Raw genomic sequence first — 12,080 nt, 5'->3', positions numbered from 1 at the left:
ACGTGTGGATGCAGGCGCTGCATGGATCGGAGATAGTAAAGACAGTAGCGAGCATAGTTGACGTTCCAGGCTCAAAGATGTAGGGGAAGAAATCTTTTCCACAGCAAACAAGTGAAGAGTCCAGTCAGCGTCTCTCTCAGCCCGAACAAAGGCCATCACAATGAACACTGGGTCAAGGAGCACTCAACCCAAAGTCTTGTGGTTTTGCTCTGGGTGCTTTTGGTGACGAGACTTTACGTGAGTGCAGCCATAGTGTGCACGTTAGTTTTGGGGAGAATAGGTTGCAGTAACTACTCAACAAGAAGTCTCAATGCTTTTACATTTTGTGGGTATTTTTTTCCGGGTCAACATTTTTGGTACCCCCACAAATGCAGAGCCAAGTATGTCTTCAATGCCACTTCCTCCCATCAGGTATCTCACAGTACTAACAAAACTCATCAGCATGTGCATACCACCAAGTCTTGGGATGAACTTCTGAAACTGTTCTTTGTACAGCTGGTAGTCACTGGTGAATATTGTCCATCCATGACCAGTGAGCTGTGTCAGACCATTGTCTTCAACCATTGCTGTCTTCACGGTGTCTGGCTCAGATGGGATAATGTCCAGGAATGGGCTGAACGTCACATCTGTCTTTGGTTGGGGTTTTTGTTCTGCACTGCGGGTACGTTGTGTGTTATAACCTCCATACTCAGGTCTTGCGTCTTCGCCGAGTGCCTGTTTAAAAAATGACAGATCTTGAGTTGCAGTTCTATTCAGAGAAGCCTGTCGTGTGACAAGAAAGACCAGAGATGAGACATGTCGCAGGCTCAGTTCTTCCGGCATAAGTGGTTTCGTGTTTCCTGTGTACTGTTGAACTGCAACGTCACCAAGTGTCAGATTATCGGACTTGGTTTCTGTTTTGCTGAGACGCCTGATGGCTGGAATATCTTGCATTTCCCACACCTGTTCTGACTTCTGCGTGTCGGTTTGAGTCGTGCATTGATTTTTGGCCTTTTGGAGATGATATCTGCGTGTCAGATTTGTCAGCTACAACTTGAACAAGTCTATGTTTATAGTCAAAGTAGGCCAGTCCTCGTGGAACAGATGCCATAGAGCAACAGTAGCTGAACACCGAAAGCGCCTTGGTTCGTCGCATGAGGTGGTGACTCCATACGTGTGAAGCTCGTCTATAAATTTCCTCTGTCGACTCAACAGAACACAAAATCCAAGTTGCAAGTTTGTGAAATAATTGCTGACTGAACTCGTAACAGTGTGGCCGATGATTGCTGCTGGCAGTGTAGAATCCAGTTTGGGGTCTTTGGCTGCGAGGACCGATAGCAAAGGCTGCACTCATTTATGACAAATCCCCTAGGCAGACGAGTTGGGGACGCATGGCGATTCTGCTTTGGGCATTCTGCTTTGATCACACTAATCAAGCATGATATGGCTCGTCCATTGCAGTCTCCTTCATCATTTACAATATGCATCTAGACTGAAGCCATGCTCCTGAAGACGAGGATGGAAGCCACACCTGGTGAGACAGGGTCAGCAATTCTGGACGTAGCTTTTCAGATATACATGGTTCAGGAGTGTACTTCGCGATTTGTCTTCCCCCCCCCAAGTTCAATATAGCGTTCATGGACTTCCACACTATTCCATATTCGTGATTTGTTTCATCGAATGTCGTCAACCAGCATACCGAAGACATAGTCATGCTTTGTAGGTGAGCTAGTTGATTGCGTTGGATAGTTTGTGTAGAACCAGAAGTGGCAGTCTCTCTGATTCCTAGCGTCTGCCAAATCACTGACTGTTGATGACACACGGAAGTTGACATCCATTCCCCATTTGTCCGCACGTTCCTTGGCACGTTTTTTTTTTTGTAGTTCTTCTTTGGTGATCTTCCTCTCTTTCTCCTCTCCAGTTCGGCATAATAAGTAGGCTTTTTCCAACGATCTGGGTGTCTTCGGGAGTATCAGTGAGCATGCTTCTCCACAAAAAAAAACCCAATGTTCTTGAAAATTAAACGAACTAGTACTGCCCCTATGACGTTTGAGTTCTTCTTCAGAAAGTTCCTCACTCTTCTGCCTTAGTAAAAATCGCTTAAATATGGTCTCTGGAACAATGTGTGCTCACACAGTTCTTGTGACACAGTATAAACTCAGCATCATCTGGAAGTCTCTGACTGAGTCCATCATCTTGTTGCCGGCTGCTTCCAGTAGACCACTAATCCGTCTCGATTTGATCAGCGATGGGTTCTTTATCGCATCAGTATGTGTTTAAAAGTGATTGAGAGAGACACTGTGTGTATGCATGTGCATGTTGCATGAACCAGCCTGATCGCATCACGTCCTCGTGGTGACGTAGCGGTTTCCTACATTCTTTGTTTTTACGGAAGTGTGGTGTGACGAAGCACTGTCTGTCAATGTCTCCTTGCTTTGCTAGCTGAGTCCATATTACAGCAGGCCGTGCGGTGCACCTTTCGGTGCATCCTGTGACATCACGGCAAGAGGAGCTATTAGTGTTACGCCTAGTACCCTCGCGCGAATCTTGGTCGACTCGTACATGGTATAGAGGTGGGTAAAATCCGGATAAACTATCTGGATAACCGGATAATTCTCAATGAAATATTATCTGAATTCAGAGTCTAAACTCTCTTTCCTGACTGGTTTGCCGAAGTGAGTGTACCCATTTGTTGATGAAGTAATGTTAACCTGTTTATCTAAGAGATTTTGCCGAAGCAGTTCATAACATATTTTTTGCCGAAGAAGTGTACTAACATATTATCCGTATTTTGGTAAAGCGACTCATTGCCCAGCCCTAGTCGGTCCTTCATCATTCTTACATATTGTATTTCAACCAGCAGAAAAAATAATGCCCATAAGATACAAGTTGGCCCCCGACTGATATGATGTCGAGAGACCCCGAGGAAGCAGAATCACCAAAGAAAAAAACTTTATGATGAAAAACAAGGTTCTAGTACTTTATGTAGACCCGGCTCTCGGACTAATTTCACATCATCCATGAACAGCAAACAACAACAGTAGGCCTAGATCTAGATCTACTAGATTCTAATAGATCTACAATCTAGATTCTAGTATCAGTGAAAAACAACCAAAACTGAGGTGCACTAGATCTAAAAATCTAGATTAGTTCTAGAATCTAGATCTATGTTTATAATGCAAGAACGAAATGACAAGAGTAGAACTCATCTGGACCTACCGGTCCTCACAAGTGACAATTATTTATGGTAGCGTCAAGGAGTTTAGAACTAATGGAGCCTCCTCTCTCTCTTCGCGGCGCCACGAGCAGTACGCCGCGGTGGGGATCAAATATGGCCGCCGAGTGTGGGCTAAATCTCGAACTGTGGCGTTTCTTTTTATAGAATCTTATCGGGCTGGGCCACGTTGTGGGGGTGGGCGGGGTGGGGGAATGCACACAAGGAAGAGGGGATGGGACAGGGATGAAAGAGGAGGGGCGGGCCTTGGGAAGGGACGAAGGAGAATGGGAAAAATTAAATAAGAGAGAGAGAGAGAGAGAAAGAAAAAGAGAGAGTGAGAGAGAGACAGACAGACAGACAGACAGACAGACAGAGAAGAGAGAGAGACAGAGAAGAGAGAGAGACAGAGAAGAGAGAGAGAGAGAGAGATTGTGATCAACTGACGGGCTGACGAATAATGACAGGGAGAAAAAAAAATTCTGTGTGTGATACGGACTGTTCAATTCTTTCAGAGTTTTATGTTATAATCTAGTTTAAATATCAAAAAGATGTGTAAAATAAGAAGTAAACTTGTCCAAGTAACATAAAATTATCAAACATATCAAATTATAAAGATAATCTTTCAAGATGTTAAAATATTTAAGTATTAGAAATGGATAAAAAATATACTTTAAAACTGAATTTAAAATATTGTGATTGCAGGATTCTAGGCGTGTGCCATAACTAACTTTATGTGTAAGGAATAGCGAACACAACAGAAGGTCGATGGCAGCTTTATCTGAAATGCTAACAGTATTTCTTGGTCTATAAATAATAATATTATTGATTACAATAATTTTGTTTCCTGGTTTTCACAAAGTGGAGCGCACAATGATTTCAAATATTTAAAAAAAAGAGATAATAGTACCTTTGGAGGTGTGATCGCATGCATGAGCGTGGATGACCTTTGAAGGTTTTTTGGGTTTTTTGTTCAGTAAAGTATGATAGGGAGAGCAGCGTTTTTAGTCTCTTATTACACTCCGGGAGGGGGGGGGGGTAATTTATCTTAGTGATGACTCTTGTGTATTAAAATTTGTTGTTGCTTTGTTTGGTTTATTTTTTAACAGCAGAATCTTAACTGAACCGGAATTATTGATTGTGGGATCTTAGGTGAAGACTACAACAATAGAATTAAACCGAGTATAGTTCTATCTAACAAGACTCAAACCCTTATCCACCCCACCCTACCCTCTCCCCTCATCTGATATGGTTTGGTGTTTCTTTAACAGAAAATATTCACCATTATTGTTGTTGAGTATTGATTTCCTATTCTAATGGAGCCTCTAGATATCTACATTTAGACAACAGTAGCATCTAATTTGCACACACAATGGAAAGCAATATAAATGTATAATATGTTTATACATACACACACATAATAATTATATATTATATATATAAGAATAAAAATACTTTTTTAAAAATTGAGTATCTCGGTCTTTCTGCTGGGGTATTGTATCCCTTTCAGCCTGGGTTGGCCTTGGCAGGTAGCGCCGGAGCCAGCCTCTTATGAATGTTAATGATCTAAGTTGTGTTGCTGGGGGCATAAAAACACTTTCTTTCAATTTTTTAAAAAGGAAAACAACTTAACTGTGGAAACTTCGGTCCACTGCAGCATCATATCGGTTCTTACACTTAAATACAACACAGATGCAAGGCATTTTTACTAATTGACTTGCCTAATCTCAAGGACCTCGGAATAAAACCTTCTTTCTTATCTAGATTTCAGTGCGCGAGTCAAGCATTCGCTCAGCGCAGGTAGCCCACAGTTCTGCCGCGAGAGAGGGCTCCTATCAGGCGTGCGGTGCCGCCCACAGAGCATCCTCCATTACTTTTAATCTCCTTGGGTAGCGTCAATTTCCTCCGAGTGAAGCGGTGTCAAGTCTGAAAACAATGCTCTACCTTCAGCTTTCTATTCGTAATGTGTTACAAACACATGACATGAATAAGTTAGATCTAACCCCCTCTCATTAGATCTAGTTGATAAGTCATAATGAGTAGTTACACACATTCCTGGGTTCAAAAGGAAATATGTGTCAACATAATTGCCCATCACCATGAACGTTCAGCTAAGTGATCGCTTCATTGATAAGGACAGAGGAACGTAACGACGCAAGCTAACAAAAAATTACTATTCCTGCATCAATAATAGTAGGCTAAGTTTTGATCTCATTCGAAAAGTCCGAAGGTGCTGTTATCTCTTTTTTTAAATATTTGAAAGTATTGTGCACACCACTTTGTGAAAAATAGGAAACAAAATTATTGTAATCTATAATCTATTATTATTTTTATAGACCAAGACATATAATACTGTCAGATAAAGCTAGCATCGACCCTCTTTTGTGCTCGCTGTTCCTTGCACATAAAGCTAGTTATGGCACACGCCAAGAGTCATGCAGTCATAAATCTTAAATTCAGTTTAAAAAATACATTTTTCACCATTTTTTAGCATAATTAAATCTTTTAGCGTCTTGTGAAAGATTATCTTTATAATTTGGTATGTTTGATAATTTTATGTTACTTGGACAAGTTTTCTTCTTATTTTGCCCATCTTTATTTTTAAGCTATAGCATAAAACTCTTTAATTATAATTGAACAGTCTGTTTCGCGCACAGAATAAAATTTTGTCGGATGCGACACAGATTTTACAATTAGACACATTTTAACAGAATGTCTAGACTTTGGAGAGATCCGAAGGAAATATTATAAATGCAAGAAATTGCAGGATATTTTTTCCGTCGTTGTTCCCAGCAGAATTAAAAATTTTATAAAGGCCATTGGCCTTTATGGCGAGTTGTAGAGTGAATTTGATATTATTAAAATGTTTTATTGTTACTTAAAAGTTGTTTTAGATCACAAATGTATTTACACCGAATTTGAATATTTTAACTTTTTAGCATTTTAAAGTAAATTAGTTAGCCAGTCGTGAAGTGAACTTTCGCAGAGGTGAACAACTTGTGTTTCGCGCGCTCATATGACCTTAGCAGTTGCGAGCGCCGTAAAATCTTATACTATACATACATACAAAATTATTTTTTTCTCCCTGTCCGTCCTCCCGTCAGTTGATCACAATATCTCTCTCTGTCTGTCTCTCTCTCTCTCTTTTAATTTTTCCTAATTCTCCTTCGTTCCTTCCCAAGGCCCGCCCCACTTCTTTCATCCCAGCCCCATCCCCTCTTTCTTGCATGCATTCCCCCACCCACCCACCCCCACATCGTGGCCCAGCCCTATAAGATTCTATAAAAAGAAACACCACAGTTTGCGAGTTTAGACCATAGTCGGCGGTATAATACTCCCCACCTCGGCATGCTGCTGGTGGCGCCGCGAAGAGAGAGAGGAGGCTCCATTTGTTCTAAAAGCCCCTTGATATGTTACATGTATGCACTTGTGTCTCATCTGCATTTTCTTTTCACTGTCCACCCTACTCTGTGACTGTACACAACATAATATATCGTGTAGGCAACAAGGGTGGGTGGGGTAATAGTAATAGTAAGTATGCCTCAGAGTAGTAGCTTGACTGTCTAGTTTTCGGTTCCTGGCCAGACATTTTATAATGACTCATTTAGTAAGAAAACAAAGTGCATAGCAACTGAGATCCAACTGACCTTTATTTAGGCAGTTCAGAAAAATGTATAAGACTAACGCTCAAATACTGTACAGAAAGATTTTGAATGCAGTCTAGTTTTTTTATACTGAGTAGGCATTTCTCAAATAGACATTCTGCTGATATCCCAATTGGATTCTGACAGTAGGGAGACAGCTATTATGTCATGGTGTTCTGTTTTATCTTCTGCCTGACTCTCGTTGTTGCAGAGTTCAACAGTGATAACTCAAAAACACATATTTAAGGACGCAGAATCTAGCATGTCCTGTGTTGTAACATCTCTTATCATATCTCTAGATGATTAGACTATTGTAACTCACTCCCAACTGGTCTGAACAACAAATATTTAAATCGTTAACAAATCATTCAAAACAATGCCGCTAGACTGATAACAAGATCTAAAAAACGAGACCATGTCACTCCACTATTAAAAGAACTGCATTGGCTATATGTAAAAGAAAGAATAATATTTAAAGTCTGTGTCGTGTGTTTCAAATCACAAATGTGTAAATAAAACTGTTCCTTTTTATCTACAAGAAATATCAAACGATAACACCCTACTTGTGACACCCGTAAAATCATACAAATCATATGGAGAGAGGTCTTTCTGTGGAACAGATTACCCAGGGGACAAACAAGAACACTTGATAGCTTCAAATAACAGACATCTTAAGCATTTTCTGTTCCCTCAGGCCTATCCTTCATAAGCTTTTAGCATTATTTTTTAAATTATAGTTGTTCTGTGCCTACGTCTACATAAAAATTGTGTGTGTGTGTGTGTGTGTGTGTGTGTGTGTGTGTGTGTGTGTGTGTGTGTGTGTGCGTGCGTGCGTGCGTGCGTGCGTGCGTGCGTGCGAGCGTGCATGGGTGCGTGCGTGCGCATAAGTATTATATTGCATGAGAAGAAAGGAAGTTGTAAGAAAGGTTTTGAAAATGGGTATTCCGATGTAAAGCACATTGAGCAAGCAACTTTTCTGGAAAAGCGCTATATAAATGTTATATATATTTTATTATTATTATTATTATTAACATGTCTTGGACAATAGAATAGGTCTCTATCCAGACATATAGGTATAGATTTGTAGAGAAACACAGTAAGTGCTTGAGGGTCTAGCACAAGAAACAGGCATAGTGGATATAGATAGATTCTGCTTCATATTATGTGTAAATAGATATTTTAAACATTATCTTTGTTTCTTGTGTCATTTAGATTTCTTTGTTTGTTTTTGGCTCAGGTACCCAGGATTTATGTTTAGTGTCACAGGGTTATGGCTCGAGGAGTTCCTACCTGTTCTTTTAACACCAGTTTTCTGATTTTGTAGTTTTTACAAGACAGTGGCTGCAGTATAACCCACAGGGAGCACGAGGCAGGGATAAGCCATGGGGAAACAAAGAGGAGATTTGTGGAGAGTAAAGGGACATGAGAGAGATGAAGCTCACTTGGAACGAGCTTGGAAGGATGGCCGGGGACAAAAATAAATGGAAGGAGCTTGTTTGTAGTCTATTGCCTGCACAGGCATTGATGATGATGATGATTTTATGTTCAGAAAAAAATCTGAGATGTTTTTTTCTAGTTTGTTTTGATGGTATTGATTACTAATTTTTCAGCATTTCTTTGTTTTCAATGTTTTCCAACAGGTTAATAAAGTGAGAAACACTCCTTCTGACTTGAACAAATTCCAGTGCATGTCAGTAGTACCAAGATTTTCAACACAGACAGTCCCAGAGAAAAAAGCAACTGATGATGGCCAGAAGGTAAAGTTATTCCAAAAATTTATCTTTGTTGTATGCTCCCTGGCTTATAATTTATTAGATGAATTAGTTCAAGTTTCTTCTTTCTTTTTTTTGCGTATCCCTACTAGAGCTCAAGATCTAACTATCTGTAAGGTATTCATTTCACAGTGTCGGTGTCGTTGATTTTTAGTTCATGGCGATCTCATCTTATCTGAGAAGGTAGAATCATTCCTTGCCTCACAGGCAGCCAAGTGCCATTTTCAATGGTATTCCCTTTATACTGACTATAGTGGCTTCAGTTTTGGTTGGAATTAATTTTTAATTTTCCCAGATGGTAGCCCTATTATCATATACATGGAAAGTACACATGAGACCTTTGAAACGTTTCATCCTTATATAAATCCAAGAAAACTAGGTGCTGGATCCTACCTACCCTAGAATTGGGGTGTGTAGAGACCATAAGACAGAACCCAACACTGATTGGGACCTTCAGGTAAGGTTGACAGGTGAACACCATACCTGTGAGGCTACTGAATAATAAAGGAAATGGCTCATTCATAAATCCTCTTGAAGAGAGAGAATAATGTAGCTGAGTCAAAGAGGAATGCCTTGATTGGTGTTTGTAGTGTTAACCCTTTTAATTCTACGCTACACAGTGTGTGCAATTGCAATCAGCACAAGCGAACACGGATTTATCTTGTATAGCAGAGTCTGGATGCACCAGCGCTATCATGATAAGTGAATGTGAAAGTTGAGCTAAATGTCAGGCTTTTTGCCGCAGATACATAGCTCAGATGGGGATGGTATCAGTGTTAGACAATTTGAAGTTGTTTCCAAGATGTTGACTGATCAAATGAAGGAAAATAGAATCTGTAGGTCAATTCATGAAATCATTCAGTGTTCCTGACTGTGTCTGGGCATTCCTGTGCTTAAAGCCCATTGTATCAATGACGGGCTTGGGTTAGGGGATTTTCTTTTCACCTGCTGCAAAGCATGTTTTAGTATGACAGTGAAAGGGTTAACGCCTTTCACTTGTCATCATGCTATCTATTTTCATGAGAAAGTACTTTTGTTCTTGTTTTATGTTTCTCCGCAAATGATTCCATGTGTATATTTATGTGAGTGCAAATATTCTGTTTGTTGTAGTAACCAGACTATGCCTTATGGACACAAATATAATAAAGAATTTAATTTCAACATGATGACTATAATGACAAAAGTAAATGGGTAGACATTGGTGTTGGATTTCATTTAGTTTTTTATGGTGGTAACTTAAAATTGTTTCCAGTACTTCTTACTATGTTCTGGTTTTCAAGGGATGTTTTATTGTCCGTCATTTTACATTGCTTTTTGTGTTCTATGAGTGTAATTGACAAACAATAAAGTCAACTTCTTTTGCTAAGGATTTATTTTTTAAGGAACTGGGACAGTTTTGTCTTTGACTTTGAAGTAATCAGTGATGCTAATCTTCCTCGGATCCGAGGAATTCCGGGTTTTGGGCCTTCCAAGAAACTTTCTCCGCGATCTGGTGTCCTCCCGAGTCTCACGAAAGTCGGGGCGCCGCGATGTATGTGAAAATGTAATTCAAAGAGCGCGAATTTTTAATTACACAAAGCAATCATCGTCATCTCGCCATGGAAACCGAAGCCCCTCGCGGTCGGAACAAAGATTCAGAATGCGTGGTGGGCCGGTTAAAAAATTGACCTCCGTGCATGCGAATGCTTCACGGAAAGACTGATGACTAGATACTGTCTTTTCATTGGCGGAGAACTAGAGTTTTGAAGGGCTTTCCATAGTATATTTTTGGCCTTTGGCGTTTGAATAGACTTATGTACTTACCTACTTTATCCGTCCTCTTGTACCTCTAGTAGGGTGTCGAGGGGAGAAAGAGCTTCCTGTCTCTTGCAAGTTTGATGGCCTGGCTGGGTGGAATATTGAATGTTCTCAGGGTATCCTTCACACCCTGAATTTAGGTCTTTCTTGGTCTTCCTCTTGCTTTGTACCCTGATACTTTCCTGTAGCAGGCTTTACTGGCAAGCTGGTTCGGTGCCATACGTGTGAGATCTCCAAACCACCTGATTGTGTTTTAATAGACAGCCTTCAACAATATCGTTGATGGTTTGGAGGATCATGTTTAACTCGAAATATGTAAAATACCGGCACGAAGAAAAGTAGCCTACTAATAGAAAGATCAGTTCATTTTCTATTACTATTAGAATAAAGTCATCAGCGTAGAATCATATTTTACATCAATCCTTCCGTCAAACCCGGAAAGCATGTGACCACACACAGCCTCCCTCCCCACGCAGGAACACTCGGTAGGCTACACTGCAGTATAGAGCCAACTCGCTCGCCACGAGGAGCCGGTGGGGCGCCGACTGGGTCAGTGCTCGGTGTTTTTGTCGAAATAACGACAGATCATCATGTTTTAGGCAATAGAATACAGATTTGTATTGATCTCTCAGTCTTGAAAAAAAAATGGCTTCATGATATCTATGTTATAGTGATTGTACTATGTTAATGTGGAGATGTTTGGTGCACTTGGTACTTTTTTATTGTCTGTCAAACATGGGGTTGCAGCCAGTTGGCTACTTTAGCAATATTTTATCATATTTAGAACAGCAGCCATTTTCTCTAAAATTAACACAGATAAAAGAATGGTACTAATATTCTCAAGAGACACAGGCCTTTCATATGGAACAGATAAAGTTGACGTACAGCTTTTTTGAAAATTTTGTTTCTGATACCTACTAATTCCTCCCTGGTTTGGTCATGGCACCGATGGTTTTCCTCCTTTTGGACTTGTTGTCATTAGCATCGCTGAGTAATAAAAGTTGAAGTAAAATGGTAAAAATACAGTCCAACCTGTTGTAATGCCACATGTTATAGGACACCCACCTGTACAATTGGCCACTTCCCATTTCTCCCCTTGCATTTTTTTTTCCATCATAATGACACTGTAAGATGTCCACCTGTCTAAGATTAAGATAAGTAATTTTTTCCTTGACAATGGGTGGCCATCTTCTTTTAGACAATTTTACTGTCTCATGCTCATGCCTGGGTTGTACTCTAAGGTATCGAATAAAAGGGGGGTTGGAATAAATGGGGGAGGGGGGGGGATGGCACATTCAACCTCATACCCCTGTACTAGTAGTAACAAATCTGTTTTATTTCTCCTCCAGTGAATAAAAGAACAAGAGATCATGAAATTTTAGTGATTTTAGTAAGTTACTGTGACAACTTTTCCAATAGGAACAAACCAGTTTCATTAAAAAATATGAATAAATGTACAAGTTTTTAAAATGCACAGAAAAATCAGGTAGCCAACCCGGTACCTGTACTAATACTGAGGGTAATTTGCCATCATGTAGGCCTACAAAAAAAAAAGTTTCATTCAGATATCATGATTTTAGATAAAATTATGTTTCACATGATCTTCGTGGCAAGCTGGAAAGTAATAAACGGGGGGCCTGGATGGAGCGGGGGTTGCGCAAAAAAAAAAGAAAA

The 12,080-nt window shown here is 40.0% G+C and overlaps 1 protein-coding gene across 3 annotated transcripts in view; it reads left to right on the top strand.

The window, feature by feature from the left end:
• The window catches only part of LOC100856792 (28S ribosomal protein S10, mitochondrial), a 32,688-nt gene that overhangs the window by 9,787 nt on the left and 10,821 nt on the right, over window positions 1-12,080 (top strand). For all 3 annotated transcript variants that reach the window (XM_005100801.3, XM_013083904.2, XM_005100800.3), the window contains exon 2: window positions 8,478-8,594. In XM_005100801.3, the coding sequence (XP_005100858.1) occupies window positions 8,526-8,594 (69 nt within the window). In that variant the 5' untranslated portion in view covers window positions 8,478-8,525. The remainder of the gene's footprint in view (window positions 1-8,477; window positions 8,595-12,080) is intronic.

Source organism: Aplysia californica, unplaced genomic scaffold (genome assembly GCF_000002075.1).
Source record: "Aplysia californica isolate F4 #8 unplaced genomic scaffold, AplCal3.0 scaffold00261, whole genome shotgun sequence".
In the NCBI taxonomy this organism is placed as follows: domain Eukaryota; kingdom Metazoa; phylum Mollusca; class Gastropoda; order Aplysiida; family Aplysiidae; genus Aplysia; species Aplysia californica.
The sequence above is the reverse complement of the archived record's forward strand: the minus strand, read 5'-3'. Positions and strand labels throughout refer to the sequence as shown.